This window comes from Diospyros lotus, chromosome 7, assembly GCF_014633365.1.
Source record: "Diospyros lotus cultivar Yz01 chromosome 7, ASM1463336v1, whole genome shotgun sequence".
In the NCBI taxonomy this organism is placed as follows: domain Eukaryota; kingdom Viridiplantae; phylum Streptophyta; class Magnoliopsida; order Ericales; family Ebenaceae; genus Diospyros; species Diospyros lotus.
In genome coordinates, this window is record NC_068344.1 from 7,111,310 (window position 1) to 7,139,137 (window position 27,828).

At 37.9% G+C, this 27,828-nt stretch overlaps 1 protein-coding gene across 1 annotated transcript; it reads right to left on the reverse strand.

The window, feature by feature from the left end:
• Window positions 1-5,925: 5,925 nt before the first annotated feature.
• LOC127806810 (transcription factor BEE 1-like) lies at window positions 5,926-7,738 on the reverse strand. The gene is made up of 6 exons (XM_052344333.1): window positions 7,308-7,738; window positions 7,007-7,126; window positions 6,793-6,858; window positions 6,597-6,665; window positions 6,392-6,469; window positions 5,926-6,226 (listed from the first exon to the last, which is right to left on the reverse strand). The coding sequence occupies exons 1-6, from the start codon at window positions 7,710-7,712 to the stop codon at window positions 6,143-6,145; spliced, it is 822 nt and encodes a 273-aa protein (XP_052200293.1). The 5' UTR covers window positions 7,713-7,738; the 3' UTR covers window positions 5,926-6,142.
• Window positions 7,739-27,828: the final 20,090 nt, after the last annotated feature.

Here is a 27,828-nt window from a genome sequence, read left to right on the forward strand (position 1 = left end):
AGAGAAAGAATGGAGAGATTGGGGATGGCGACTTATGGTCATTAGCTCATGGTCCATTTCATAATGCAGATATCTATAGTGGTTGTGTTGTGAATGGAGTACGGTTTCTTATGAAGGATCGTGATGATTGTCGCAAAACTCAAAATAATTGGGTGGTTGTAAAGAGTGAACATAAAGGAAACCCTATTGATTTTTATGGTGTTGTGTGCAAAGTTATCAAGTTGAATTACTTGTTTGGTCATAGTGTTGTTCTTTTCCAATGTGACTGGTATGATCTTAGCAGTCAACGAACAATGTATCGTGATAATCAGTTTAATTATCATTATTGACACAAGCAAGCATTGAAATTTTTACAAAGATCAACCTTATGTGTTAGCTGATAAAGCAAGACAAGTATTCTATGTGAGTGACACAAAGAGGAAGAGGACTTGGAAAGTAGCATTATTGCATGTGTAACATAGAAATTTGTGGGATGTACTAGAGTTACATGATTCAAAATTGGCTAATATACTGGAAGAGCTTAATGATGATATATTTCAACAATAAGATTGCACACCTATCACCATTGATGTAGAATAGGATGTTGAGATTTCTTCCCTAAATAGGAAAGATGTTCCAACGGATATTGTTTAGCAAAATGTTATGCAACGAGCAAATAATGATATTGATTTCATTGATGATGTTGAAAATGAAACACTGGTAGAATGTAATGACGATGGAGATGAAGAAGAAGAACATGTTGAGCTAGATAGTGACATGGATTAGTTTGTGCAATATGAAGTTTTTCACAATTTTGATTATTGTATTTTTTTCAACAGTTATTTGGTTGTGATTGATAGCTTTTTTTATGCAAAATGTTTCATTGGTATATAGATGTTTGGTTAAGATTATATTATATGAACTTTGTTTCAAAAGTTATCTATTTGTTTGTAATATTTAATGCTTATTATATACATGTTTGTTTTATTTGAGATTGCAGCATTATGCCTATTAAACTGTAGAGAACAAAAGACTACCACCATGTTACACCCATCCACTTCGAAGGTTAGAGCTTTTTCATCACATTCAAATGTGGTTGCACCCACACCCACAGAAAAGACTACCACCATATTATGCCCATCCACTTCGAAAGTTAGAGCTTTGTCATCACGTTCAAATGTGATTGCCCTCACATCCACAGATCCTGAATCGACACCACATTTAGAGTCTATTGATGGTATCAATGTTGTGCCACCGCCACCACCGTCATCAACATACATTTTCTCCATTGACTAATACACAACCATCTATTATAGGTATTGTTGGGTAGTTTGATATATTTTTATATTTATACTATCAACATGTTAAAATATTAAATCATAGAAAATTTATGCTATGATTATACTAACTTTTTATGGATATAAATGCAGGTTCAAATGCTAATAGAAAAGGTCGTGATCTAACAAGAGGAGTTGGATTATTAAAAGTCAAACGGCTTTCTGGTGTTCAACATTTGACAATCACTTTTAATCCCGATACTCGACGCACAGATGATAATAAAAGATATCATCCTTTTGTTAGTCTAGTAGGAAGCTTCGTGAGGAGTTTAGTACTAGCAAAAGAGACTTGGAGTTTAATGGATGATGTGGATAAGATGCCTCTTATTAATGAGTTGAGAGTAAGTACTTCATTAAACTTGATATTAAAATATTTAGAAACATGTCCAAATTGATCACATATATATATATATATATCTAATTTCTTCTGTTAAAGTCACTTTGATATTGTTGGGTATGATAAGCACCAATGGATTAGAGATGTTGTGGATACAAAGTTGGCGAATTTGTATACCAATCACAAAAATAAGTGTCATTCCCACTACAAGAAATGCATATGTGAAGGTATAGATCCCAAGGATAAAGCCAAAGAATGTAGAGTCTCTTGAGGCATAGAGTGCATACTGTGATTTCTTTGAGGATCCAAAATTTAAGGTATATATAATTTTTGATATAGCAATATTTAATATTAGTTTGTCTATATATTCTTATATATCTTATATGTTCATGTAAACAGAATAAAAGTTTAACGAATATAACTAATCGAGCTTGCTTGATCTATAACCACACGGCAGGATGTAGCACATATTTGTAAGTGAGAAAGAAAAATGTATATTTATTCTTCTAGTTATTCATAAAAAAATTATTCTTTTATTTTTTTTTCCTGATCACTATATCCAAGAATGACTCAATTCTTTATGCCACAGTTGATTGAACTCAATAAGATTATTGTATAAATATTAGAATTTCATTTCATATGCTTTCACATGTTATATTAAGTTTGTTTTATTTTTTTCTAGCTCTTTTCTTAGTTATATCATATTTCTTTTATTTTTGATAATTGTAATTGGACAAACCCTCCTCCCAATATCAAGTTCATGAACCACCAATTACTCTTGTATCCCCTTTATTAAATTTTGACATAAATTGTATAGTTTTACATTATACTAACTTATATTTTTAAAAAATAGGTTGATCCAACCACAAGGCAATTACTTGATGATATTTCTCTTTTTAAAGCAACTCATTACAATGAAAAAGTCGAAAGTGGACATTTCCAAAGGCCCAGACAGATTATGTAAGTTGTGATATAGACATATTTGATTCACTAAACTTCTCATTTTACATTTTTTATGCTATGTTAAAATGTTATGATGTTATACTAATTATCTTTCTCACTACATTAGGAGATGATGTTGGAGAAACAACAAGTTGCGACCTCTGCATCACAAGAAGAAAAAAGTTCAACACTTACTCAAAAAGAAATTTGCGCTTCATCAATAAGGTTGAAGTTAGGTTACTTTACTGCTAAACCATCTAAAAAGACTCGGATAGCTCCAACAAATCATTCAGAAACATAACAACTTAAACAACAAGTGGAGAACTTGTTACAGTATAATGAGTCAAGAGAAATTGAGTTTGAAGGACAAAAAGAGGATATCCATCAGTTGAAGAGTATGTTGGCCATTGTTTTAGAAAAAAATTGGAGAAAAACCTCTAAATGGACCATCAAATGCAGAAGATGGCAACAACTCTTAGATGTGTGGGACTTTAAGGATACAAAGAAGTTGAAAGTTTATTTTGACTTGATATATTTTTTTCTTGTTTGTCTTTATTTGATGAATTATGCTTCCAACATGTTTTTAAATATTAAATTTGATGAGTTCTATCATTTGTGGGATATGTTTTGACGAACTAACAATTTGGATGATGTAATTCATTGAAATTTGTTGTAGTTGTGTTTGGTATTTTAAATAGGTTGGAATTTATTAATAGGGATGTTTGTAGGACTATGTGATGAGAATATCATGACAAGAAAATTTTAGTGACAAGTTGGGTGAGTCATCTATAATTTTTAATGATGCTATTTCCTTGATAGACTCTCGCTGCCAAAAGTTTTTGGTGATGATATTGTATTGTAGTAAAAGAGTTTTTGCAATGAGATGCTTTTATTACAGAAACTTTTTGGTGACGTCTAAGTCTCTTGATGTAAATCACAAGTATTTTGCCAACCATCATAGAATATTTTCTATGGACTTCACTTATCACAAGTACCTTTTGGTGACTAAGTGTTTTGTCACAAAAACTTTCTCATAACGAATAATTTTGTTTTTTGGTGAGGAGATAACATCGCGAGACAGTTTTGGTGATGAGATAAAAAAAAATTCGTGAGAATTAATGGTAGTCACAACATGTTCTGGTGATGGAAATTTTTATGCCAATAGTGATGAAATAATTCGTCACTAAAAAGTATTTTTGGTGGCTAAATAAGAAGAGACAATGATCTTAGGTGATGAGTTGGGCGAGGATTTTTTTCGTCACCAATAATGCATTTACAGTGATGAAATGATTATTTTGTCACTAAAGATAATTGGCAGGAGACCTACGATGACGAGTCTGTGACGAAAACTTGATCATCATTAAAAAGATTGAGTGAAATTCTATCTTTTTGTGACCACCTAAGGTCATCATAGAAGACCAATTTTCATGTAGTGATGGTAAGGCTGATGATAAGGATGGCCAATGATTGCAGTCGACAATTGATGTCTAAAAGTGAAAATCGACAGTAGAAAGAAGGAGATTGATAGGGGTTTGCAACAAAGAGGACAAGACCGAGGGTGGCAAACACAGTAATAAGACAGGTGATGGTCGATAATGACATAGACGACAGCGGTCGACGACGACTAGGTAACTTGAAGCCCTAGCATAAGATAATGAAGAACAACTATAGATCCAACAGTTGAGATCTGCCAACAGTTGATGATTTAATCCAATGATTCTGATACTAGTGTGTTATAATTTTGAATCGAAAACAAATCACGAACAAACCTTCAAACATATAAATGAACACAAAAATTTAACATGAAAAACCCAAATTGAGAAAAACTACGGGCAGAAGGAATAAAATATCACTAAGATAATATTGCTACTACAAAAGTGATATTTCTACACTAATTTCAGGATATTGAACACCTATTTATAGACCTAAAATTCATCTTTAGACGTACATAAGAAATTATATCTTGATCAGAAAATAAGACAAGAAAATAAGTCTTCAAATAAGATAAATTCTAATCACAATCAAATTTGACATTCTAATTATAGTCAAATTTAAAATCTTAATCATCATAAATTAATTTAAATTTTGGGTCACAATTATCACATATATAAAACAAATTTTTCCACATGCTATATGGATAAGGAATTAAGAATACATATGACAATGATTCTTTTTTTTGTGTGTGTGTGCTAAGAACAGGATAATGATGTTATTTATTTTGTTAGCTATTGGTCCCCAGGGGACCCCTGGCTGGCTCCTATTTAATGTATGCATGAATTTCATACTTCTCTTGGGAGAGAGGCATGCACAAAGTGAACTTAAGCAATCAAGGTGAAGTTATAATCGGTAACTTTATCGTCAAGGACTTAATCTCTTGGTGAGGTGTCTCCAGGATGGTATATATAAGAAGGGCCTCAATTTTCTGAGGATATGATAATCTCTCCCAAAGGAAGGAGATGACCCTTTGAGGATGTCAATCTCTATAGGGTCCATCTCAATCATGTAAGGGTATTATTCAATGTACCTTCCTAATAACTACCATTTTCAATCATATATACATTGAAGATTGAGATTCCAAAAAGTGATTCTTTCTGGCCATTAATTCCTGACAAATGATTGGTATACAACACCATCTGGTCTCCGATTTGATGTCTTGATCATGTTCTTTTTATTTCTTTCTTCTTTTCAAAAGGGTACAAATTAACTTTCACATTTATCAAACTGGGCCTTCTGCATTATCCATCACATAGCTATTGATCAGAAACGAAAAGAAGAAACAAAATCAAACAATCAAATGATCTTGGTCTCATTAACAACGTGTCCTCCATAATTATTTCATCTACTTTATGTAAAGAGACTGAGATGAAGAATATATAAATGTAAATATATCTAGAAAGAAGAGAAAAAGGGAAGAAGGGAAACAGCGAAAAGAAAATAAAAGAAGGCGATAGGAGAGGAAGAAACATGAAAGTAGTAGGGAGAAAGAATTGAGAAACAAGGGGAAGAGAAGAACTGATAACAGACTTTATATTTAATAATCAATAATCCATATACTGTTAGGTATTTATATCCGTACCCATGCAATTGTCTGAATCTTATAGAAATTTAAATTAAGGACTGTGATGTTGGGTTGGACTTGAATTGAACATAACAAGCCGAAAAGGGGTTTCACCTCGTACGGAATCGAATTGGAAATCCTTATCCCTGAATTAAAATAATAAGCATAACAAAATATAGCATGTCTAGTTCATAATTAGAGTTCCTAAAACGAAGTTCTTGGGGAAAAAAAAAATAAGCTTACAGAAAGAAAGAAAGTTCTTAAAATAAAATCCTAAATTGTTAATTGCCATAGATAAAATTGAGATTGCAATAATTCAAAATACAACGCTTACTCTTATTAGCATGTTTAATGTGAAATTTCAAGCATGAAGGAGATCAAGATCACCTCCTCCACTTCATAGAGATAGAACAGACTATTATTTATTGTGAGTATGTATATATATATATATATATATTTGGGTGGAAAGTGATGGAACAAAAATTAAGGTCAAAGAGGCCATGCTGGTGGAAATTGAGAAAACCCTCCATACTCTCCTCCTTCCATCCCTTGTGCCTCATAACCATTTGTTCCCTGCAAAAATTTAGCCACGCCCCATAAGGTTTTCTAGACTCAACATAGCCATTAATAAACGGAAAAGAGTCAAGAAAAACCCAAAAGGATTACTATTAACAAACTGCAAATTAATTATATATAATTAGCAAAAGGGAATAAAAGTAACTTGAAAGGAGTATATACCATTGTTGTTTCAGTTGGATCCAACTCCGAGTTGAAATCATAAAACAAACTGGCCGCTGAGAGCTTCATTGACAGAAACTGAGGGAGAGGGAGAGACAGATAAAGTTTCTTTAGTTGGATCTGTTTGTGTGTGGGTGTGTGTGTGTAAATATGGTTCAGACAACAGTAGATATTTAGAAATAACTTTTTAACATTTCCAACTGACATCAATTTGGTTTTGCAAAGATCGAACGTAGTTGATTATCACATCCAACATTACTGCCATTCCCATTGCCTGCAAGTACAGCATCATTACATAATAACAAAGATAAGTAGAAGAGGAAGATGATGATGATGATGAAGATATAAAGAATTTATGTCCAAACTATATACAAGACCGAAAGATCATACTATATTCTTACCTTATAACATCCTGGAACCAGGTCCTGCAAGCTTCTCAACTTTTGGTTTATTTTCTCTCTTCTTAACTGATTCAAAGCAAATTAAAGAAAATTTCTTAACAAGGCGACTGATGATAATAATTTTTCTCTTTTGTTCTGTAATGGCACAGAGGATGTGAGAAAAGGTTGTGGGGGATACATATACATATAAAATACTTATAAATATTAAACTAACCCTTTCTGCCACACTGTGACTATCAGTTGCTTGACCTCTCTTCGCTCTCACATGAATGACTTCTCTTGGCTTCTCCACTTCCTTCTCGTTGCTTCTCTTTCTCTTCTTTCCTCCAAATCGCTGCAAATATTATACATGAAAAACATTCCCATATAAGATTATATATGTATACCACTCAAGATTTAGTGAAAGAATAACTAAGACTAATGAGACTCGGATTTAACTATGACCTCGGGCTCACTAACTACCACCTATATATACCACAATACATAAACAAAGGAATTGAAAGGTCCACAATTACATAATTTATCTTAGTATTGTTATCTTGAAGGAACCCATCTCCAGAAACTGGAGGAAAAGAACTTTCCAAGGCATGATCAGCTGCTTCAGAAATCCCTTTCAGACTGTTGCCTTGATGGCTTGAACATCCAGTTGACGGCAAGAAATGAACGGCTGGATCTTCATAAAATGGAGCATCAGAATGGAAAGAGGAGAACTTCTGGATATTATGATGATGATCAGTGATTGACACAGGAAACGGCGGCTGTTGATGATCCAAGAAACCATCGCTGGATAAGGCCACAAATCCTTGAACGACATCTGAGTTGATGCTGTCCAATGCACTGAGGTTGCTCAGCAGCTCCATGCTTGAGTTGACGTCTGAGAAAGAAGATGGCTTCAGATTCTGGAAGTCTGCATCTCCCATGATGATGAAGCGATCTACTCGCGATGCACTCAAATTGATCTTGAGATGGTACGTGTGGAGAACATTTACACACACACGCTCACGCGCGCACACACACATACACATACACATACACGTGTACGTATACGCTTTTGATTTGATAGGTAGGCAAAGACAAGGAGGACCTTCCATATGGGTATGTTAGATAAGTAGATTTTTGTATTATTAATTACCCTTTTGCTAGGTTTGATTGGTTTGAAGAGGTGTTTTCTTATTATATGACTGCGGGGGGGTCGGGGCCATTTATTTTTTAAATAAAAATAAAATATTTTAAATTGAAACTTACTTGCAAAGAGTGATATTTAATGGTTATATTTTTAGTTTTTTTTTATTTTTAAACAAATTTTAAATAAATATAAGATTTATTATGATAGTAAGTCTATATAGGTTGAAATCAAAAAATAATTTTTTAATTATTTTATTTTTTATTTTAAGAAAAATATATAGAAATCATTTTTAAAATAAAAAACCTAACAATATTTCATAACACCAAATCACTTTGATTATATAATAGATTAGATGGTTTTATCGTTAATGTGTCTTGAATCAAGACCCACTTGTAAAAAGATTAGGGTCAAGAGTAAACAAACTCAAAGAATAAAAGAGGAAGCCAAAGAAGAATCGGGGGTCCCTCTCAACTTGGTCTCTTGGAGACTCTCTCGTCTTGGTCTTTCAGAAACTCTTTCGATAATTCTCATATTGACATTAAGGGAAGATTTTTTTTTTGTGAAAGTGACAAGTCTCCCAAAAAACTCTTTGAATGCAGTCTCAGTCAAAATATACTAACTAATCTTCTAAAATATTAATGCCTTAAAAGTGGAATAAATGATGCCAAAAAATACATATACGTCCTCATCTATCATCTTTAGTCTCTATAAATAGGGGTGAGTCTCTACTTTCTAAGTATGTAAAAATTCTTACACAAATTATTTGAATATTTTTTTTTATTTTTTCAATTAAGACTAAGTTAAATATCTGAGAGTTCTAGTGGAAGACATCTTGTACCCCTAGCTATTTTTTGTTTACAATCTTTTGAAAATCTATTTGTTATTTTTAGTTTTCAATTTTACAAAACAGTGAAATTGTATTTACTTTTATATTTTCAAAAACGTATTTTTGAAAATAAAGAAAAATTTTGTAAAGAAAACTCAAAATAACAAAAATTTATTTTGGCCATTTTCATTACACACACGTTCAAATTTTTCAAAACGCGAAAAATACTACAGACAAAAAGAACAGGTTTTCAATAATTTTAAAATAGACACTTAAAATACAAAACTAAAAATAAATTTAAAATTGAAACACGAAGAGAAGAGCTCTAAAAGTCTCCCACAAATATAAATTTATTGTTATACCTCGACAATAAGAATGCCAACAAATTTTACGTGAAATTTATTAAAAAAATATTCTACACAACTATTTCTAATTTCAAAAATATTATTATTTTATTTGAAATTATTACTCAATTATATAATATAATACTAAAATCCCTCCATAAAGATCCTTCTTAACAAGAATAATATCGTCAATTAGAGTGTGTTTGATTGCACATATTTATCATAAAAAAAATATGTAATTATTACATATTTTTTATGAAAAATAATCAAACACTTTTAATTTTTCTATAAAAAAAATATGTATGATACAAGCATTTAAAGTTTCTTTCCATGAAATTCATTTTCTAAGGGGTGGGGTGATTTTTGTTTTCTAGATAATATTACCTAGAATTAAATTTTAGGTAATACAATATAACACACATTTATATTATTTTAAAGGGACTTTTTGTATATAAGAGTAGATGGGGTCTATCTAATTTTCAAATAAATTACGCAATAGAAAGGCCACGTGGCAGTGGCAGGGTGAGTCTTAGGCTGGTCCACAATCCAGTATTTGACGTAAAGAGTGAATTGGACCACCGAAGGGCTTTGGCCTAGTTTGGTTTAATTATAGGATGCATTGATGGTTGGCATCGAGTTTCTTGGAAATGACACTTTCTTTAAATAAAACTGTACTAATTAAAATTTATTCACAGATTTTAGTAGGGTGGGCATAAGTTAGCCTTAACTAACTTACTGAATTAAATGATTGAATTTGGCAATTCCATTTACTTATTTTTTTTTAATGGTTCGATTCAATTAGTCTTTTTAAAAAGTTTGATTTTCAATTTGATTTTCTTTATTAAAATAAATAAATTAATAAAATCGATCAAACTATAAAATAATATCGTTACTAGCAAATTCGCTAGTCGAATTAGTCTTATTTCTTGAGTTGGTGCTTGCACATTACAATTGATTTTTGTTTTATTTTTTATTTTTTTTTATCAATCGTTTAGTTCAATTTCTTCAATATATCGGAAAGTTCATTTTTTTTTTATTTTTGTGTTAGTTAGGTTTTCGATTTTCGGTTTGATTTATACGAGTTACATTTGATTTTTTCAATTCTCGATTAGTTCGATTATTTGGGTTAATCGATCGATTCATTTAATTTTGTCTCCTAATTAAGTTAATTCAGTTAGTAAATTTCGATCAATTTAGTAACTTTATTATTTATCATTATATTATAACTCTAGTAACTAAAAAAAATAATATTTTTTTATCCTACTTTCTTTGAGTACTGCCAAAACCTTATGGAGTCACTTAAATTAAAGTGTTTGAATAATTATTCTTCTTATAACCTACGTGTGGTAAAGCAAAATTGTCAATAATATTACGAGCCCTAATTAAATTGTTTTGAAATGTCATGATTGACCAATACGCTAACCTCGACGAGATTGAAAAATAGTACCATTTGCTTTGATAGCCTAAATTATCCTTTATTTCATATATATATATATATATATATATATATATAAAAGGAAATATGCTTCAAAATGGTAAGATAGAACTCAACAATGCTTCCTATATAGTTGTGGTAATTTAGTTGAACCAAACTTTAGTCTATGCCATCCCCTATTGCCGTCATCGTCCTTCCTATAGTTCTTACCAACCCTCACCTCACGAGCATCTCTTTTTGTCTTCATTTTATTATTATTATTTTCCTTTTCTTGTCTATTATTATTATTATTATCTATTATATAAGTAATTATCAGTGTTGGTGTTAATGAAATTTTATTCATTTTTAAATTTTTTAAAGACCCTTTGAATTGTAAGTTTTTATTTTAAATTTTTTATTATTTTACTTACATGCACAACACATATCACCTCTTTAGTTGATACTACTACTAATGTTTCTATAACTATGTTATTGATACTTCATGGGTAACACAATGCATCATAAATGACAAAAATACTTCTCATGCCTTACTGTCTCGTTTCATCATCTTAGATAAGGGGTATTTTAGTCATCGTCTCATCGTTTCACGTCGTATCACTGCCTCACTTCATCGGTGAGGGGTATTTTGAACATTTTAGCTATATTATGTAACTCATGGTGTAATTCGTGTTGTACCAATAGCATTTTTCATGTCAATATTATCGTTCGAACACAACAATAAATTTATTAATTAAAAACGTGGTCATTAAATCGCTTGAATTTTATAAGAAAATGAATTATCAGAGGGTGCATAGTAGTTCTCACACAAACATTTCGATATTTATGTCAAATATTGAAAACTTGAAAGTTGTATTGCAATCGGAATTAGAAGTTTGTCGTTTTTAAAATAAAGCCTCATCTATTTATATAGAAACACGAAGATTTTTTAGATTTACTAGAATTAAGATATTTTCGGATAATATCTATCTTAATATTCAAAGGTTCACTTAGAATTAGAATTTTTATGAATAATGTCTATTATTTTTGAAAAACTCTTAAAGAAATTTTTGAATATTGAAATTATATTGTTTGTTCTTTGTTTGCAACCCCCTAATCAAGGAAAAATTTAAAAAGCAAGACCCGAGTTGAAAGTTGGTTCCAGTCTCCACTGGACTAGTCTTCCGAAGACGATAATAATCTCCTGACTTTCTAATATCTCCCAATCTCCAAGAGTCTTTCGATTTTTTGGTTATTGAGAAATTTATATTTTTTAACTAAAAAAATTATTTTAGGTTTTGAACTTTTTTTAATAAATTTTTACCTATAACACATTAACTACTATTATTAAAATAAAAACAATATCACATGAATGAAAAGTATATCATTACTTGAAAACTGTATCTCTTCTTAATCATTATAAATAAACTGTTGTGAGTGAGTTGGGGCTTTGGCCTAGTTTGGTTGAATTATAGGACGCATTGATGGTTGGCATCGAGTTTCTTGGAAATGACACTTTCTTTAAATAAAACTGTACTAATTAAAATTTATTCACAGATTTTAGTAGGGGTGGCCGTAAGTTTGCCTTAACTGAATTTATCGAATTAAATCGATTGAATTTTTCACTTCGATTTACTTATTTTTTTTGTAATAGTTCGATTCAATTAGTCTTTTTAAGAAATTTGACTTTTTTTTGTCAAAATAACTAAATTAACAAATCCAATCAAGCTATAAAATGACATCGTTATTGACAAACTCGCTAATCGAATCAATCTCATTTCTTGAGTTGATGCTTGCACTTTATAATTGATTTTGTTTTTATTTTTTTTATCAATTGGTTAGTTCAATTTTTTCAATATCTCGGAAAGTTCAGTTTTTATTTTTTATTTTTTGTGTTAGTTAGGTTTTCAATTTTTGATTTGATTTATATGGGTTACATTCAATTTTTTCGATTATCAATTAGTTCAATTATTTAGTTTAATCGATCAATTCAGTTCAATTTTATCTCCTGATTAGGTTAATTTGGTTAGTAAATTTTAGTCAGTTCAATAATTTTATTATTTATCATTATATTAAAACTCTAGTAACTAAAAAAAATAATATTTTTTTATCCTACTTTTTTGGATACTGTCAAAACCTTGTGGAGTCACTTAAATTAAAGTATTTGAATAATTATTCATCATATAACTTATGAGTCATAATGTGAGCCCTAACTAAATTATTTTGAAATGTCGTGATTGACCAATGCACTAACCTCCACGAGATTGAAAAAATAGTACAATTTGGTTTGGCAGTCTAAATTACACTTTATTATATATATATATATATATATATATGAAAAAGGAAATATGCTTCAAATTGGTAAGATAGAACTCAACAATGGTTCCTATATAGTTGTAGTAATTTAGTTGAACCAAACTTTATTCTATGCCATCCCCTATTGCCGTTATCGTCCTTCCCAGTTCTTACCAACTCTCAGCTCATGAGCATCTCTTTTTGTCTCCATTTTATTATTATTTTTCATTTCTTGTAATCCAATATTATTATTATTATTATTATTATTATATAAGTAATTATCAGTGTTGGTGTTAATGAAATTTTATTCATTTTTAAAGACCCTTTAAATTGTAAGTTTTTATTTTAAATTTTTTATTATTTTACTTGCATATATATAAAACAGATGTTGCCTCTTTAGTGGGTTAATTACACTAATAATAACTCAACTTTGCATTCTATTACTGTTTGGTCACTGAACTTTGAAATGTTACCTGTTAGTCATTGATATTTCAAAACGGTTACTGCTTAGTCACTAAACTTTGAAATATTACCTGTTAGTCACTGATATTTCAAAATTATTACTATTTAGTCACTGAACTTTAAAATATTATCTATTAGTCACTAATATTTCAAAACTGTTACTATTTAATCACTGAACTTTAAAATATTACCTGTTAGTCATTGATATTTCAAAATCGTTTTTCACCTATCACTCGATAGTCACTGAACTTTGAGTTCACGAGTGACGAATGAGGAACAATTTTGAAATATTAGTGATTAATATGTAATATTTTAAAGTTCAGTTTAATAGTTTTGAAATATCAATGACTAATATGTAATATTTTAAAATTCAGTAACTAAGCAGTAACAATTTTGAAATATCAGTGACTAACAGGTAATATTTCAAAGTTCAGTGACTAAATAATAATCGTTTTGAAATATCAGTGACTAATAGGTAATATTTTAAAGTTCAGTGAGTAAATAGTAATAGAATACAAAGTTGAGTTATTATTGGTGTAATTAACCCCTCTTTAGTTGATACTACTACTCTCATTTTTACTATTACTACTACTACTACTACTAATGCTAGTATTATCATCCGAATACAACAATAAATTTATCAACTAATAACATTGTCATTAAACCGCTTGAATTTTACATGAAAAAAAATTATCAGAAGGCACATAACAGTCTTCATACAAATATTTCGATACTTTAGTCAAACATTAAACATTGGAATTTCGTATTACAATCAGCAATAGAGGTTTACCCATTTTGGAATAAATGCCCATCTATTTATCTGGAGTATGAAATTTTATGAAATCTACTAAAATTATGACGCTTTAGAATAATGTCTATCTTGATACTTTAAAATTTACTTAGAATTAGAATTTTTATGAATAATGTATATCTTTTTTATAGAACTCTCGAACGAATCTTTGAATGCCAAAATTATCTTATTTGCTTTTTGTTTACCACCCTCTTAATCAGAAAAAAAAAAAAAAAAATTTAAAGGGCAAGCTTTGGGTTGAAACTTAGTTACAGTCTTTATTGAACTAGTCTCCAGAAGACCATAATAGTCTCTTGACCTTCTAATATCTCCCAATCTCCAAAAGACCACATTAGTCTCCCGAGTTTTTGGTTATTGGAAAATTTATACTTTTTTAATTCAAAAAATTTATTTTACACTTTGAACTACTCTTTTGATTTTTTTATAAGCTTTTACATATAGCACATCAACTATTATTATTAAAACAAACAACAGTATCACATGAATGAAAAGTATGTCAATTTTTGAAAAGTATATCTCTTCCTAGAATAATTGTTATTGTGCGGTCCCTTGTATTCATACCTTTAATTATATAGAGAGGATAAATCGTAAGTTGAGATTGGGCTTTTAGGCCTTACATAAGAGATGAATCAAACTTACAATCCACCAAACTAAATCGACATATCACTTACCCTTTGACCATTTGACCTATGTCTTCGGGAAGTGCATCACTTTCTTAATCATTATAACAAAACTCTTGTGAGTGAGAATATATTAATATATTTTATATATGCATATTATATATGTTAGTTAAATTATATTTACTTTAATTTCAAAATGGTCAAATAACATTTGAAATTTATTTGGAATGTATGTAAAAATTGAATAAATAAAGATATTTCAAAAAAATCATAAATAGTGTTTGAAATTTCAATTATAATACGTAAATTATATTTATATACATTTAACAATTTAATGTCTTTAGAATAAATTAAAATATATTTAATAATAAGAAATGTGATGGCCCAACCTATTTTAATAGGTGCATACAACCCTTAAGGTCAAGCTGGACGTGACATTCACTATATTTGACTCAGCCTTACACAATTCAATTGACATGTCTAATTATTGCATACAATATTTACATTTTATAAAAGTATTAATAATAATATTCTTAATTTCATTTATGCGAGGTCGAGGAATTCGGGATATTGCGAGATTATGAATTTAATTTATTTTCATGCGAGACTGTGTAATTACTTGTGTTTATCTTAGGAACTAGGTCTTGAGTTTCGTCTCAAAGTAAACTTGTTTGTGCACCTAAGGTAGATCAAGGCAAACACTAAGACTCAAAAACTGTCTGTAATCGAGGACTCTTTGAATTTTTCACGTCATAAAAAAAATATTAGAAATTGAAAGAGAAAATATAAGAACCCGCAAACATATTCTTTTATGAATGAGATGGAAAATATTTGTTATTGTCATGTACCATGAAATAAAGTTTTGGTTATGTATTTATAAAGGGTCTCATTCTTTCCCATGTTTTAGGCAGCAAGTTAAAGTTTTCAAGAAGGCTAGATTCAACAGCCTGTATATGATCAATAGACACAGATAACAACCAGACAGGAAGAGTTTTGGAAGTATGGGTAGGACTTTCCCACTCAAACAAGAGTCACCTTACTTGAAATTTGGTTATATACCCTACCTTCCATACAAATAAGTAGTTGATAAAATTATGCACTTTTCTCACATAAATGCTTCAAGCTCTCCATGCTAGCTTCCTATGGTATTCTAACATTAAAGGCTATCATCGTATGGGCTAATTAACGGCATGTACCCATCTTTCTCAAGTCTATGGTGTACCAAGCCCCTTAATTTAGGACTCCAAAAGAAAAAGGGCATATAGTAAAAAAAAAAAAAAACTTAATTATTTTTTTTGTGAATTTACAACTTTATCTAATCATTTCAATTTTAGCAATTATATCTTAATTGGTTCAATTGAACGCAATTTAATTAACACCTAAAATCGATTTGCAAGACGTGTGTCATTGTTAACGTGACAAACTATGTGTCATAAAAAATAAAAATATGAGTAGGACCCATATGTACATATAAATTATTTTTTATATTATTTTTTATTTTTTTCTTATATGTACATGTGAATCTCATTCATATTTTTATTTTTTATGACATATAGTGTGTCACGTCAACAATGACACAGGTCTCGTAAATTAATTTCACGTGGGATAAAATTGAATCCAATTGAGCTAATTGGGATATAATTGTCAAAATTAAAACGATTGAATAAAGTTGTAAATTTGCGAAAATATTTGAATTTTTTTTTATGATGGCTTTTGGGACCGACCACCACGTGCCACCTCTGCGATTGGACCTCGGGAATGGAACCTCGGACTTGGGGATGTCGGACCTCGGGTGTAGAACCTACAAGACAATGGTGGGCCGGGGCTTGGATCCCCCGGGGTGGACTCCGACGCTCAAATCAGTAGAGTAAATGCAAGTAGTAGTAAATGAGAGAGCTGTAGAGCTTGAATATACCTGACGAGAGTCCTTGTCTTTTATAGGCGAACCCGTTTTGGGTACCCGAGATGAGCGGGCACGACTCCCGAGAATCTCGATCAAGTTGGAACGGGTCTTGCGGTTCGGCCCGGATTTCTTAGGCTCTGCTCCGGAGTGTTGACTTGCCACATGTTGGTCTCTCAGGTGATCCAAGTGGCAGGTGAGACTATCAGTGCGTAGGGGTATTCTAGTAATTTCGGTTGGTGCCACATCACTTGCCCCCCCACTCCTTGAGCCGAGCTGAAAATCATGCTGGGTCGAGGAGTAGGTTACTTGACTGTTGATTTTTTCCAAGACGCACGAGAGTGTTTTTAAAGTTGAGATTAGTGCCTGAAAACCTCATTTACTGCCTTGAAATTATAGGGATGGGTTTTAGTTGGAGGGAAAAATTCGTTTGGAGGGAAACATTGTCATTTTGAAATTTTTCCCCCCTTGGGTCCCCTCTATATAGGCCCTAAGGCCCCACCCCACAATTATTATTTCAAGACAAGCATTCAACTCATTGAGGTTAGTCTTTCCCATCCTCCTTTGCTTTTATTTTTCCTTACTTGTTATTTATTTATTTTTTTTGCATTCTGCACCTCTTTGTTTTTATTTGTTTTTTTATTTTTTATTTTTATTAAACTTTCCCTCGGCCAGGCGCCTCTGCCTGGCTGAGGTCGGCCTGGCCTGGCCTGGCCAGGCCTCCTGGCCATGGCCGAGGTCAGCCGTGCGAGGCCGAGCTTCCTCGGCCACGGCCGAGCACTTGGCTCGACCTGGCTGAGGTCGGCCATGGCCGACCCCCCTTCTGCTTCTTCTTTCTGTTTTTTTTTATATTAATATCTAATTTCTATACATATATATAATATATATATATAGGTACAGGGGCGTCCTTGGGTCAGCCATGGCCGACCCTTAAGACTTTTGCCTCTTTTTCCTTTTTATTTTATTATTATTATTTTTTTTTAATTATCCCCTTGGGTTAGCCATGGCCGACCCTTGGGCTTTTCCTTTGTTAATAATAACAAAATAATCTTTAAAACAAGGTTCAACTTGACTAACCCGTTTCCTTGGCTCTTCTTTTTCGCAGGCGTGACTCGAGATTTTTCCAAGCTAAATCGCGCCTATTGAGTTCTCCTAGGCTCAAGCCCAGTCGTGGTTGTTCCTACCCGACCTTGGCCTTCACTCTCTTGGTCAATGACCTTCTCTTAACTACTTCTGTTCGTTTTTTAGCATGTCTTCTTCCTCTTCTTCCTCTAATTCAGAAAACTCTAGTACCAGCTCTAGTAGTGAGGAATCAAATATCGAGTTATCCAGCCCCTCCCATGGCCCCCTTCGTCAGCCCGGGAAACTTAGGAGGCCTGAAAGAATTTCACTTCATCCCACTTCAGAGTCTCATGTGAGTAGTGATCCCAACTTAGGAAGCTTACCTGAGGATCTAACCACGGACCATTCTACCATAACCGAGAAAGAGTTGTTTCCCCTCCTCCGAAAATATCACCTCATTCATTATGAGTATTGGTATAGTGAACCCCGAGATTTGAAAGCTCACCAGGCCCCCTATGGATGTATCACCGTTTACGAGCAGGCCTTGGTTGCTGGCCTTAGATTCCCTCTCGCGACTCCTGTAGTTGAGGTGTTCGCTATCGTGGGGTTATGCCCCTCTCAGTTGACTCCCAATGGCTGGAAGTGCCTATCTACCTTCGTTCTCTACTGTCGAGCTCGGGACATTGAGCCCACTGCTCAACTTTTCTTTAGGATGTTCAAGGTAATTTCCATTAGCAAAAGTGAACCTCGATTCGCCTTTTCCCCCCTCAACCAGCGTCAGTTCATAGTCGATAACCCCACATCGGTAAAATGATGGAAGAGTAGATTTTTCTTTGCTGGCTTGAAAGACCGGGGGGTCAGCTTCGGGGTGCCAGTTGAGTGGGCTTTCTAGCCCTCAAAGGTCCGTAGTCGCAAGATTACGCATGTAACGCCCCGTAAATGCCAATTTAATTTAATTTTGGGGTAATTTAAATTAAAAGAAATATTAAAATAATTTGTTGTGATTTAATAAAATTTACTTATGTGATTTTAAGGAAATAAGAAATTAAGATAAATTAATTTTGTTATTTAGGAATTTCTGGAAAAAGAAAAAAAAATTAAAATAAATTAATTTGTGTGATTTTTAGAAAGTTCTGGGCGTTTCTGTAATTATTATAGTGGATGTTTGTGTATATAATGAAAGTTTAGGGGTGCTGGCATGAATTGCGGAAGAGGCCAAAAGTCACATTAAATATTACTTAAGACATATATAGGTTAGATGCGAGCGTGGGCGCGGGCGGTTCGCGCGCGAGGCGGCCAGGCAGCGGATGAGGGATCAAATCGCGGGGGCTGCACGCGAGGAGGGGAAATTTTGGCTGATTTAATTCAGCCATAGGCGTCAAAACGGCGTCGTTTCGAAGAAGGCGGTGGCCTCCCCCAGCGGCCTGCCGCGTGCTGCCACGTGGCGCCTCCCTCCCCACTCGTTTTTTGCCGCAATTTAGCCCGATTTCGGGCGTGAATTTGAACAGCAAGCAGTAAGGAAAATTGCAGAAAATGGCAGCGAGCTCGCGACGTAAATTTGAGATTTTGGGGCTTCAAAAATTGGATTAAACTCCGTTTAATCCCTGATTTAATTATCCAGGTATGTAGAGCAGCTAGTAATTAATATTCTGTACGGTCAGAATTTTGTTTTGCGTCCAATTTTATTAATTTTGGCAAATAATTGGGATATTGCAGTTTGTATAATTTTTACTGCTTTTGGACCCAACGAGCCTAAGGATATCTCTGATAAGGCAAGTTCTTCTTACCTATCTCGTCGTTTCTTTCGTTGGCGATTTATTGGGCCTCCCTTCGTTTGTTTCGACTATTAATTAAATATGAAGTTTTAAACGGTTAGTTTAAGATTTAATTTATTAAATGGATCTCGTGGGTTTTATTCATTGGTTGCCTACGGGGGTTTGTACCACCCCCCTGCCTGTTGGGAATGATGCCGTACTCACTTGGGGCTAGGTTCTTAGCGGTTCGGGTATTAATTGGATTTTTGGTTATTTTCTGGCTGGAGCGGTTGTGCAGTGGGGGCTAGGATCGGTGGTTCGGTGACGGAGTGACTGTCGTACGGTCTACCTTAGGCCGCCGGCGAGTCTCTCCTACCCACTGTCCGTTGACCGGTGCCAGGCACTGCTGACTAGCTTAGCCGTTATGTGATTATAGCATGCCTGCTTATATTTTATTCTCGTTGCATGGCTTGATGTGCACATGGGTACGGGCTGCATGTTGGGATTAACATGATTTGGTTATGCTTGGTCACGGGCATTTTAGCTTGACTAGGATACATCCAGCACGGGCATATGCATTGCGTGTGGCTTACTATGTGGGCGGAGCATGGCCTGATGCCTGGATGTATGGGCGCCTTGTATCATGTTGATGCTCAATACGCCATTGCATTTTATGTGCATTGCATGGATACTGGTATTATTTAGTTCTCGGACGGGAGTACCGTTCCGAGGGAGCCTTTGGCTCGGCTGTCGGGAGTACCGGCAGGGATACGGGTGACGGGAGTACCGACCCGGGACAGTGCGCACAGGCTTATGGAGATATATGTTGCCTTTCAGGGCAGCGGCAGGTTGGTATGGAACTTGGGTGCCAAGTGTCTTATGTGGGCCCCAAGGACCGGTATGTGCTTTTATTACGCGGCGCTATTGTTTGGTTGCGTCACATGGCTTGTGTGTACATGTGGGTTTGTATTTGGGGTGATCTCTTCTTCGATTCATGTTATAGCCTTCCTTTTCATATAAACTTGCTGAGTCTTGCGACTCACCTTGCTTTCCATCATTCCAAGTAAGGGTAAAGCGAAGGCCGAGGGCGAGGATCGCGCCACCTAGCAGCCAGTCGTGTTGGTAAGGTGTACAGTTAGCTGCCCCCGTCATCTCTGATGTTTTGTTAGAGTCGCTGTCTTTTATTTTTGACTGTGCCAGGTTATCATTTGTACCTCCTATTGTTGGCACAGGGTCTGAATGTATTTTTATATACTCCATGACCGCTGTATCAGCGGGGTGCTTGTGGGCATGTATGTTTACCGTTTTGCTTCCGCTGTTAAATTTCTTATTTATGCATGCCAAGGCATTTTTGTCTTTTGTCTATTCCTCTTCCCTTCTGTGAGCGCACTCGTTCGGATAGACCGGGTGGTTGGGATATCCGAGCGGGGGTGCTTACAACGCAGGACGAGCTTCATAATATTCAGATCTTGAGGGAGCTGAACCCTATCAACGCTCGGGTCCTGATATGTGATCGCACCTTATACCTAAGGGGTTTATCCACTCACACTTGCTTCGAGCTTGATGTCACTTTGGGTAGTCATTTTTCCACTATTTCAATACTTTTCTAACTTGCTTTTCTTGCCCTTAATATCTTGTTTTCGCATTTGCAGCTGAGATGGTGAGCACAGCTTTCATCTGGGGGAAGAACAAACGGAGACCCGCGGAGGACGAGGGCGCCCCAGCTCTTACGAGGGGAAAGGCTGCCTTGAATGCTTCTCCTGCTGAGGAAGGAGAGCCTAGTCGTGCTAAGAGGAAGAGGACTTTCCATCCTCCGAGAGAGCTCATGCCAGCCCCGGAGTCTCTTCTCCACAGTCCAGACCATGTTTCTGATTGGGGAGTGAAGGCAAGCGATCTCAGCCGGAACACTCAGGTGGCAAGACGTATGATTCACCACTTTGCCACTCCCGCCGATCGTCAGGTGCTGGCCGAGCAGTCCTCGGAGGCCATAGAAGCCACATTGTGCAAGTATCTAGCCCAGGTGATCACCTATACTTTATCAACATCCTCCAGTCTCATCTATGTTGTCCTTACTTGTCTTGCCCATTGCAGGTGGTCACACTCGTTTCGGACTTTTCTGAACGTTTCTCTCAAGCCTCCAAGAAGACCTTGGAGTTAGACACCCAGCTGTAGGAGAGGGACGAGTTACTGGAGAGCCACAGGAAGAACTTGGATGAGTTGTCCTCCCAGCGGCAGGCTTCAGACCTACGTATTCAGGGGCTAGAGGTAGAGCTATCTCGGGCGAACTCAGTCATTCGCCAATACGAGCGCAAGTATGCCAAGCCCATCAAGCTTCCTGAGGTAGAGGAGTTCCTCCAGAAGAACCTGCAGGACGCTTGGACAAAGGGATTCCAAGCTCATGAGACAGAGGTATTACGAGCTCATCCAGACTTGGACATGTCCACTGTTCGGTCTGTTGCAGAGATTGTGGCCGTGATGGAGGACTCGGAGATGGCCGATGATGATGATGCGCCTCCTGATGCTTGAGCTTTTCTTCTTTTTCTAGCTAGGGCCTTTTGTACTTCCTCTATTATCATGTATTGGACCATCTCGCTTTTATACAGTGCCGATTTATTTTGACTGTTCATCTTTTTCTTGCGAACATATGGGCTGAGACTAGTTGAACCTCGATCCCTTCCATAGTTGACGAGGGTGAATTTGACCCTTGGTTCTCCCTAGGTCAACAATCAGAAGGGTGTTGTGTTGTAATTTTTCCTTGGCCATTAGTCCACCCTTGGGGGACAGCTGAGAGCTCGTGACCCATGAACGAATCTTTTCGTGGCCATCAGTCCACCGTTGGGGACAGCCTAGGGCTCGTGACCCTTGGATTCTAGCGACTCCCACGTGAATGAGGGTGTTAGCCAGAGTTTTTCCATGGCCCTTAGTCCACTTTTGAGGACGGCCTAGGGCTCGTGACCCTTAGGTTTTAGCCACTCCCACGCGAAGGAGGGTGTTGGTTAGAGTTTTTTCGTGGCCTTTAGTCCACTTTTGAGGACGGCCTAGGGCTCGTGACCCTTGGGTTTTAGCCACTCCCACGCGAAGGAGGGTGTTGGCTAGAGTTTTTCCGTGGCCCTTAGTCCACTTTTGAGGACGGCCTAGGGCTCGTGACCCTTGGATTTTAGCCACTCCCACGCGAAGGAGGGTGTTAGCTAGAGTTTTTTCGTGGCTCTTAGTCCACTTTTGAGGACAGCCTAGGGCTCGTGACCCTTAGATTTTAGCCACTCCCACGCGAAGGAGGGTGTTAGCTAGAGTTTTTTCCGTGGCCCTTAGTCTACTTATGAGGACGGCCTAGGGCTCGTGACCCTTGGATTTTTCTTCAACGAAGTATAATCCTTTGTACAATTGCTATTAGATGAAGATAATATGAAGCCTTGCCATTAGTTGTAAAGAAAAAGAGTACAAAGAGATTCAGAGAATTCCCCTGCTCATTGATAAAACTTCCTTAAGTTCTGCACATTCCAAGTATGCTTCAGGGGCTTACCTTCCATGTCTTCTACTCGATATGCCCCCGGACTTAGGGATTCCACCACCTGGTACGGTCCTTCCCAATTCGGAGTTAGTTTATTCATGTCCTGAGGATGACTCACGTCGAACCGTCGTAGTACAAGATCTCCTGGCATGAAGCTCCTAGCGTGGACTCGTCGATTGTAGTACCTAGCAATGCGCCGGTTATATGCGGCTTGTCGAATTCGTGCCAGGTCTCGGAGCTCATCCATCAAATCCAAGTTGCACCTTAGCCCTTGCTCGTTAATCTCAGGATCGAAATGCTCCACTCGGTAGCTCCTCACCCCAATCTCGACAGGGATGAGAGCCTCCGAGCCATAACACAATGTGAAAGGGTATTCTCCTATAGCCGTTCGCGGTGTGGTTCGATAAGACCATAGTATACTGGGCAGCTCATCTACCCATTGACCGTCCGCCTTCTCAACCCGAGCTCGGAGTCCTTGCAGAATGGTCCTGTTCGTAAACTCTACCTGCCCATTAGCTTGAGGATGGGCGACCGAGGTAAAATGTTGCTTAATCCCCAACTCCCGAGGCACCATTCTTGCACTGATCGGTCTTCGAATTGGGTGCCATTGTCAGTTATTAGCACCCTTGGAATACCAAACCGGCAGACGATGGATTTCCAAAGGAATTGTTTTACCCTCCGGCCTGTAATAGTCGCCACAGGCTCGGCCTCCACCCACTTAGTGAAGTAGTCGATGACTGCTATCAAGTATTTGTTCTGTCCAGCCGTTAGTAGAAAAGGCCGGAGGATATCGACTCCCCACCTGGAAAACGGACAAGGCGAAGCCAGGTGGGTGAGTTCAACTACCGGGGTGTGAACCAGGTTGGAAGTTTTTTGGCATCTCTCACAAGTCTGGACCAAATGCCCAGCGTCGCTCATCATTGTCGGCCAGTAATACCCCTGCCGAAGTGCCTTTCGGGAGAGAGACCGAGCTCCGATGTGACTGCAGTAAATCCCTTCGTGGATTTCCCTTAGGATGTAGTCGGCCTCGACCGGTCCCACACACTTCAGCAGCGGCTGAGTGAAGGATTTCTTATAAAGGTCTGATCCCACCAGCAGAAACTTGGCAGCCTGGCGCTTGAGTTTTCAACTTTCCTGTTCCTCCTCGGGTAGCCATCCCTTGGTTAGATATGCTACGATGGGATCCATCCAACTTTCAACCCCTTCCACGCAAAGCTGCTCTGCCTCAGTCTCTATGCTCCTCTGGGGCAACGACTCCATGTAAACAACTCGAGAATTCCTAGGGAAGGAAGAAGCAGTTATTTTCGAGAGAGCATCCGCCACTGCATTCTGTGCCCGTGGGACATGATTGATTTTCACTGTCTGAAATCGTGCCATAAGATCCTTGGCTATCGTCAAGTATTGGGCCATGACATCCTCTCGGGCCTCGAACTCCCCTGTGACCTGCTGCACAATTAAATTCGAGTCAGAATATACCTCCAGATCCCTGACTCCCATCGGTTTCGCTAGTCTGAGCCCGGTAATGAGCACCTCATACTCGGCCTCATTGTTAGAGGCATTGAACTCGAAGTGGAGGGCATATGGCCAAGCCTGACCATCGGGGCCCTGGAGTAGTAATCCAGCGCCACTGCCTGCGACACTGGAGCTGCCATCCATAGAGAGAGTCCAAGTCTGGGAAATCCCTTCGTCTGCTTCCTCTGGTAGGGTACCCTCCACGATGAAGTCGGCAAGAGCTTGCGCCTTGATGGCCAGCCAAGGTCGATAGTCGATGTCGAAAGCACTCAGCTCTACTGCCCATTTAAGCATCCTCCCAGACAAGTCCGGCTTTCCCAGCACATGCCTCAGCGGCTGACTTGATAGGACGATAATGTGGTGTGCCTCAAAGTAAGGCCTCAACTTTCGAGCGGAGATGACTAGGGCATAGGCCACTTTTCTGTTGGAGTGTAACGAATCTCAGCTCCGGCCAACCTTTTGCTCACATAATAGACCGGCTTTTGAATTTTGTCCTCCTCCCGTACCAAAACCGAACTGACAGCCTCATCCGAGGCAGCTAGATAAATATATAGTGACTCTCTCGGTTGTGGTTTTGCCAGGACTGGGGGGGAGACTAGACACTGTTTAAGCTGCTCAAATGCCTCCTAGCACTCCTCTGTCCATGCAAAATTCTGGACTCGAGTCAAGGCCTTAAAGAATGGCAATTGTCTTTCCGCAGATATTGACAAGAACCTCCCTAATGCTGCTATCCTCCCGGTTAGCCTCTGCACCTCCTTGATACTTCGAGGGGGAGGCATCTCGAGTATGGCCTTTATCTTCGAGTGGTTAGCCTCAATTCCCCGGTAATGCACCATGAACCCCAAGAATTTACCAGCTGTAACCCCGAAGGCACACTTGGTCGGGTTGAGCTTCATCTGATACTGGCGTAAGGTTCTGAGGCACTCCTCCAAGTCGTCCGGATGCTGTTCAGCCAATAGACTCTTGACTAACATGTCATCCACGTAAGCCTCCATGTTTCGACCGAGTTGAGCTTTGAACAGTTTGTTGACCAACCTCTGATATGTAGCTCCAGCGTTCTTCAGCCCAAAGGGCATAACTCGGTAACAATAGGTAGCCTTATCCGTGATGAAGGCGGTCTTTTCTTGATCTTCAGGGTGTAGTGGGATTTGCTGGTACCCCTGGAATGCATCCAGGAAACTCATTAGCTGACACCCCGCTGTTCCGTCAATCAACGCATCAATCCTGGGCAGAGGGTAACTGTCTTTCGGGCAAGCCTTGTTAAGATCTTTAAAATCAATACAAAGCCTCCATTTTCCCGATCCCTTGGAGACAAGAACTACGTTGGCTAACCACTCTGGGTAGTTGACTTCCCGAATATGATTAGCCTCCATAAGCTTTTCCACCTCCGCCTTTATAGCTTTAGCCCGCTCCGGGGCAAACTTCCTCTTCCTTTGTCTTACTAGCACACAATCCGGGTAGAGCCCCAAGCGATGTGTCATGATCACTGGGTCTATCCCCGGCATATCCAGGGTAGACCATGCAAACACATCTTGATATCGGCGTAGGAGTGAAAAGATCTCGAACCTCAAGTGCTCCTGTAACTTGGCACTGATTCGCACTGTCCGATCGAGCTCTTCCCCCATTGGGACTTCCTCGAGCTCATCCACCGGCTCTGAAGTCTTAGGCTCTTCCGGACTTTCCAAGATGAAACTAGTAACCACAGTGGGAGGGGCAGCGGAATTCTGTCCCTCCTCCCTTACTGACCTCTGACCTGCTCCTATACTTGGGTCTCTCACATGTTTCGTCTCCATCTGGCCCTGACCAGCTTGAGGTACCGCCTCCTGATTCGGTCCTGAGTCTAACTCTGACCCCTTGGCCATAGTGGCACTCAAGGAGGCCACGTAGCATTCCCTAACCTGCCGCTGGTCTCCTCTTACCTTGCCAATCCCTCCTGAAGTAGGGAATTTCAACACCATGTGATACGTACTCGGTATTGCCCTCAGAGCACTAAGCCCAGACCTACCAAGGATCATATTATATGCCGAGGGCACATCTGCCACCAAAAAATCCAACGTCACCCGGGATTTATGAGGACCACTACCGACCGTCAGGGGCAACCGGATCAAACCTTCAGAATGGATCACCATTCCATCATCCCCTGGAACTGTCCCTGCCGCCAGCGTGTACAAGATAAACTTCTGTCCCCCCTCCTCGGCGAGCTGCTTTCCTTCTCTTCGGGGCGGTGTTCGGCTTCGCTCTCGAAAGCGATCTCGAGTAGGAGACCTCCCTCAATGCTCCGATTTGGATTCTACCCTGCCCGAGCTCGTACCTCCTCGACCCACGAAATCCCGGAGGTATCCTCGGTTGATAAGCTCTTGTATTTCTTCTTTCAGTTGGATGCAATCCTCAGTATCATGGCCGTGGTCGTGGTGAAAACGGCAATACTTCTTTTTGCTTCGAGTGTTGGGTGGAGATTTCAGCGGGGGAGGACGCCGTAAATAATTCTTATCCTTTAATGCCAAGAGAATCTCTACTCGACTTGTATTGAGGGGAGTGTAATTCACCGGGCTTCCACATGCACCCACAAAACCCGAGCGATCGGGAGCTCGGGAGGGGCGATAGTCCGTCTTCTGCTCTGGCGCCGGCTTTTTCTTCTCCTTTTCTCTTTCTTTCCTGTCAGGTTATTATGCCCGCTTCACCTTCATCACCTCTTCGACGTTGATGTACTTATTAGCCCGAGCTAAGGCCTCTGTGAAAGTACGAGGTGGAGTCTTGGCTAAGGACTGAGCAAATGGCCCAGCTCTCAAGCCATTCTGAAGAGCCACCATTGCGATTCGCTGGTCAAACTCATCGATACTTAATGCCTCTTCGTTGAACCTAGCCACGAAATCCCTTAGGGATTCACTCTGGTTCTGCTTGATGTTCACCAGAGCCATGGAAGACTTTCTGTGGGGCTTCAAGGGAGCGTAGTGGGCTAAGAAACAGGTCTTCAGCTCTTCCCAGTGGTTGATGGAACGATGGGGAAGGCAGGAGTACCAGGTCCGGGCATGTCCTCCCAAAGTGGCCGAAAATGCCCGGCACCACATCGCGTCCGACCCCGATTGCACCAGCATGTGAGAGGAGAAAAGCTCGATGTGGTCATAGGGATTTGTGCTTCCGTCATAGAGCTTGATGGAGGGGATACGAAACCTTTCCGGTGGAACCTCTGCCATGATGTCCTTACTCAAGGGTTGGTTAGAACCAAGGTGGAGTAACTCTTCCTTTCCCTTCTTGAGTTCCTGGACTTGCTTCTCTAGGAAACGCAATCGTCTCTCCTGCAAAGTCCCTCTTTCTCGCGAGGGGGCAGAAGTGGATCCTGCCGCCTCAGAGGAGTGGATTTCCTGACCCGTCTGGCGGGATTGACGAGGCTCCCGAGCAGAAGGA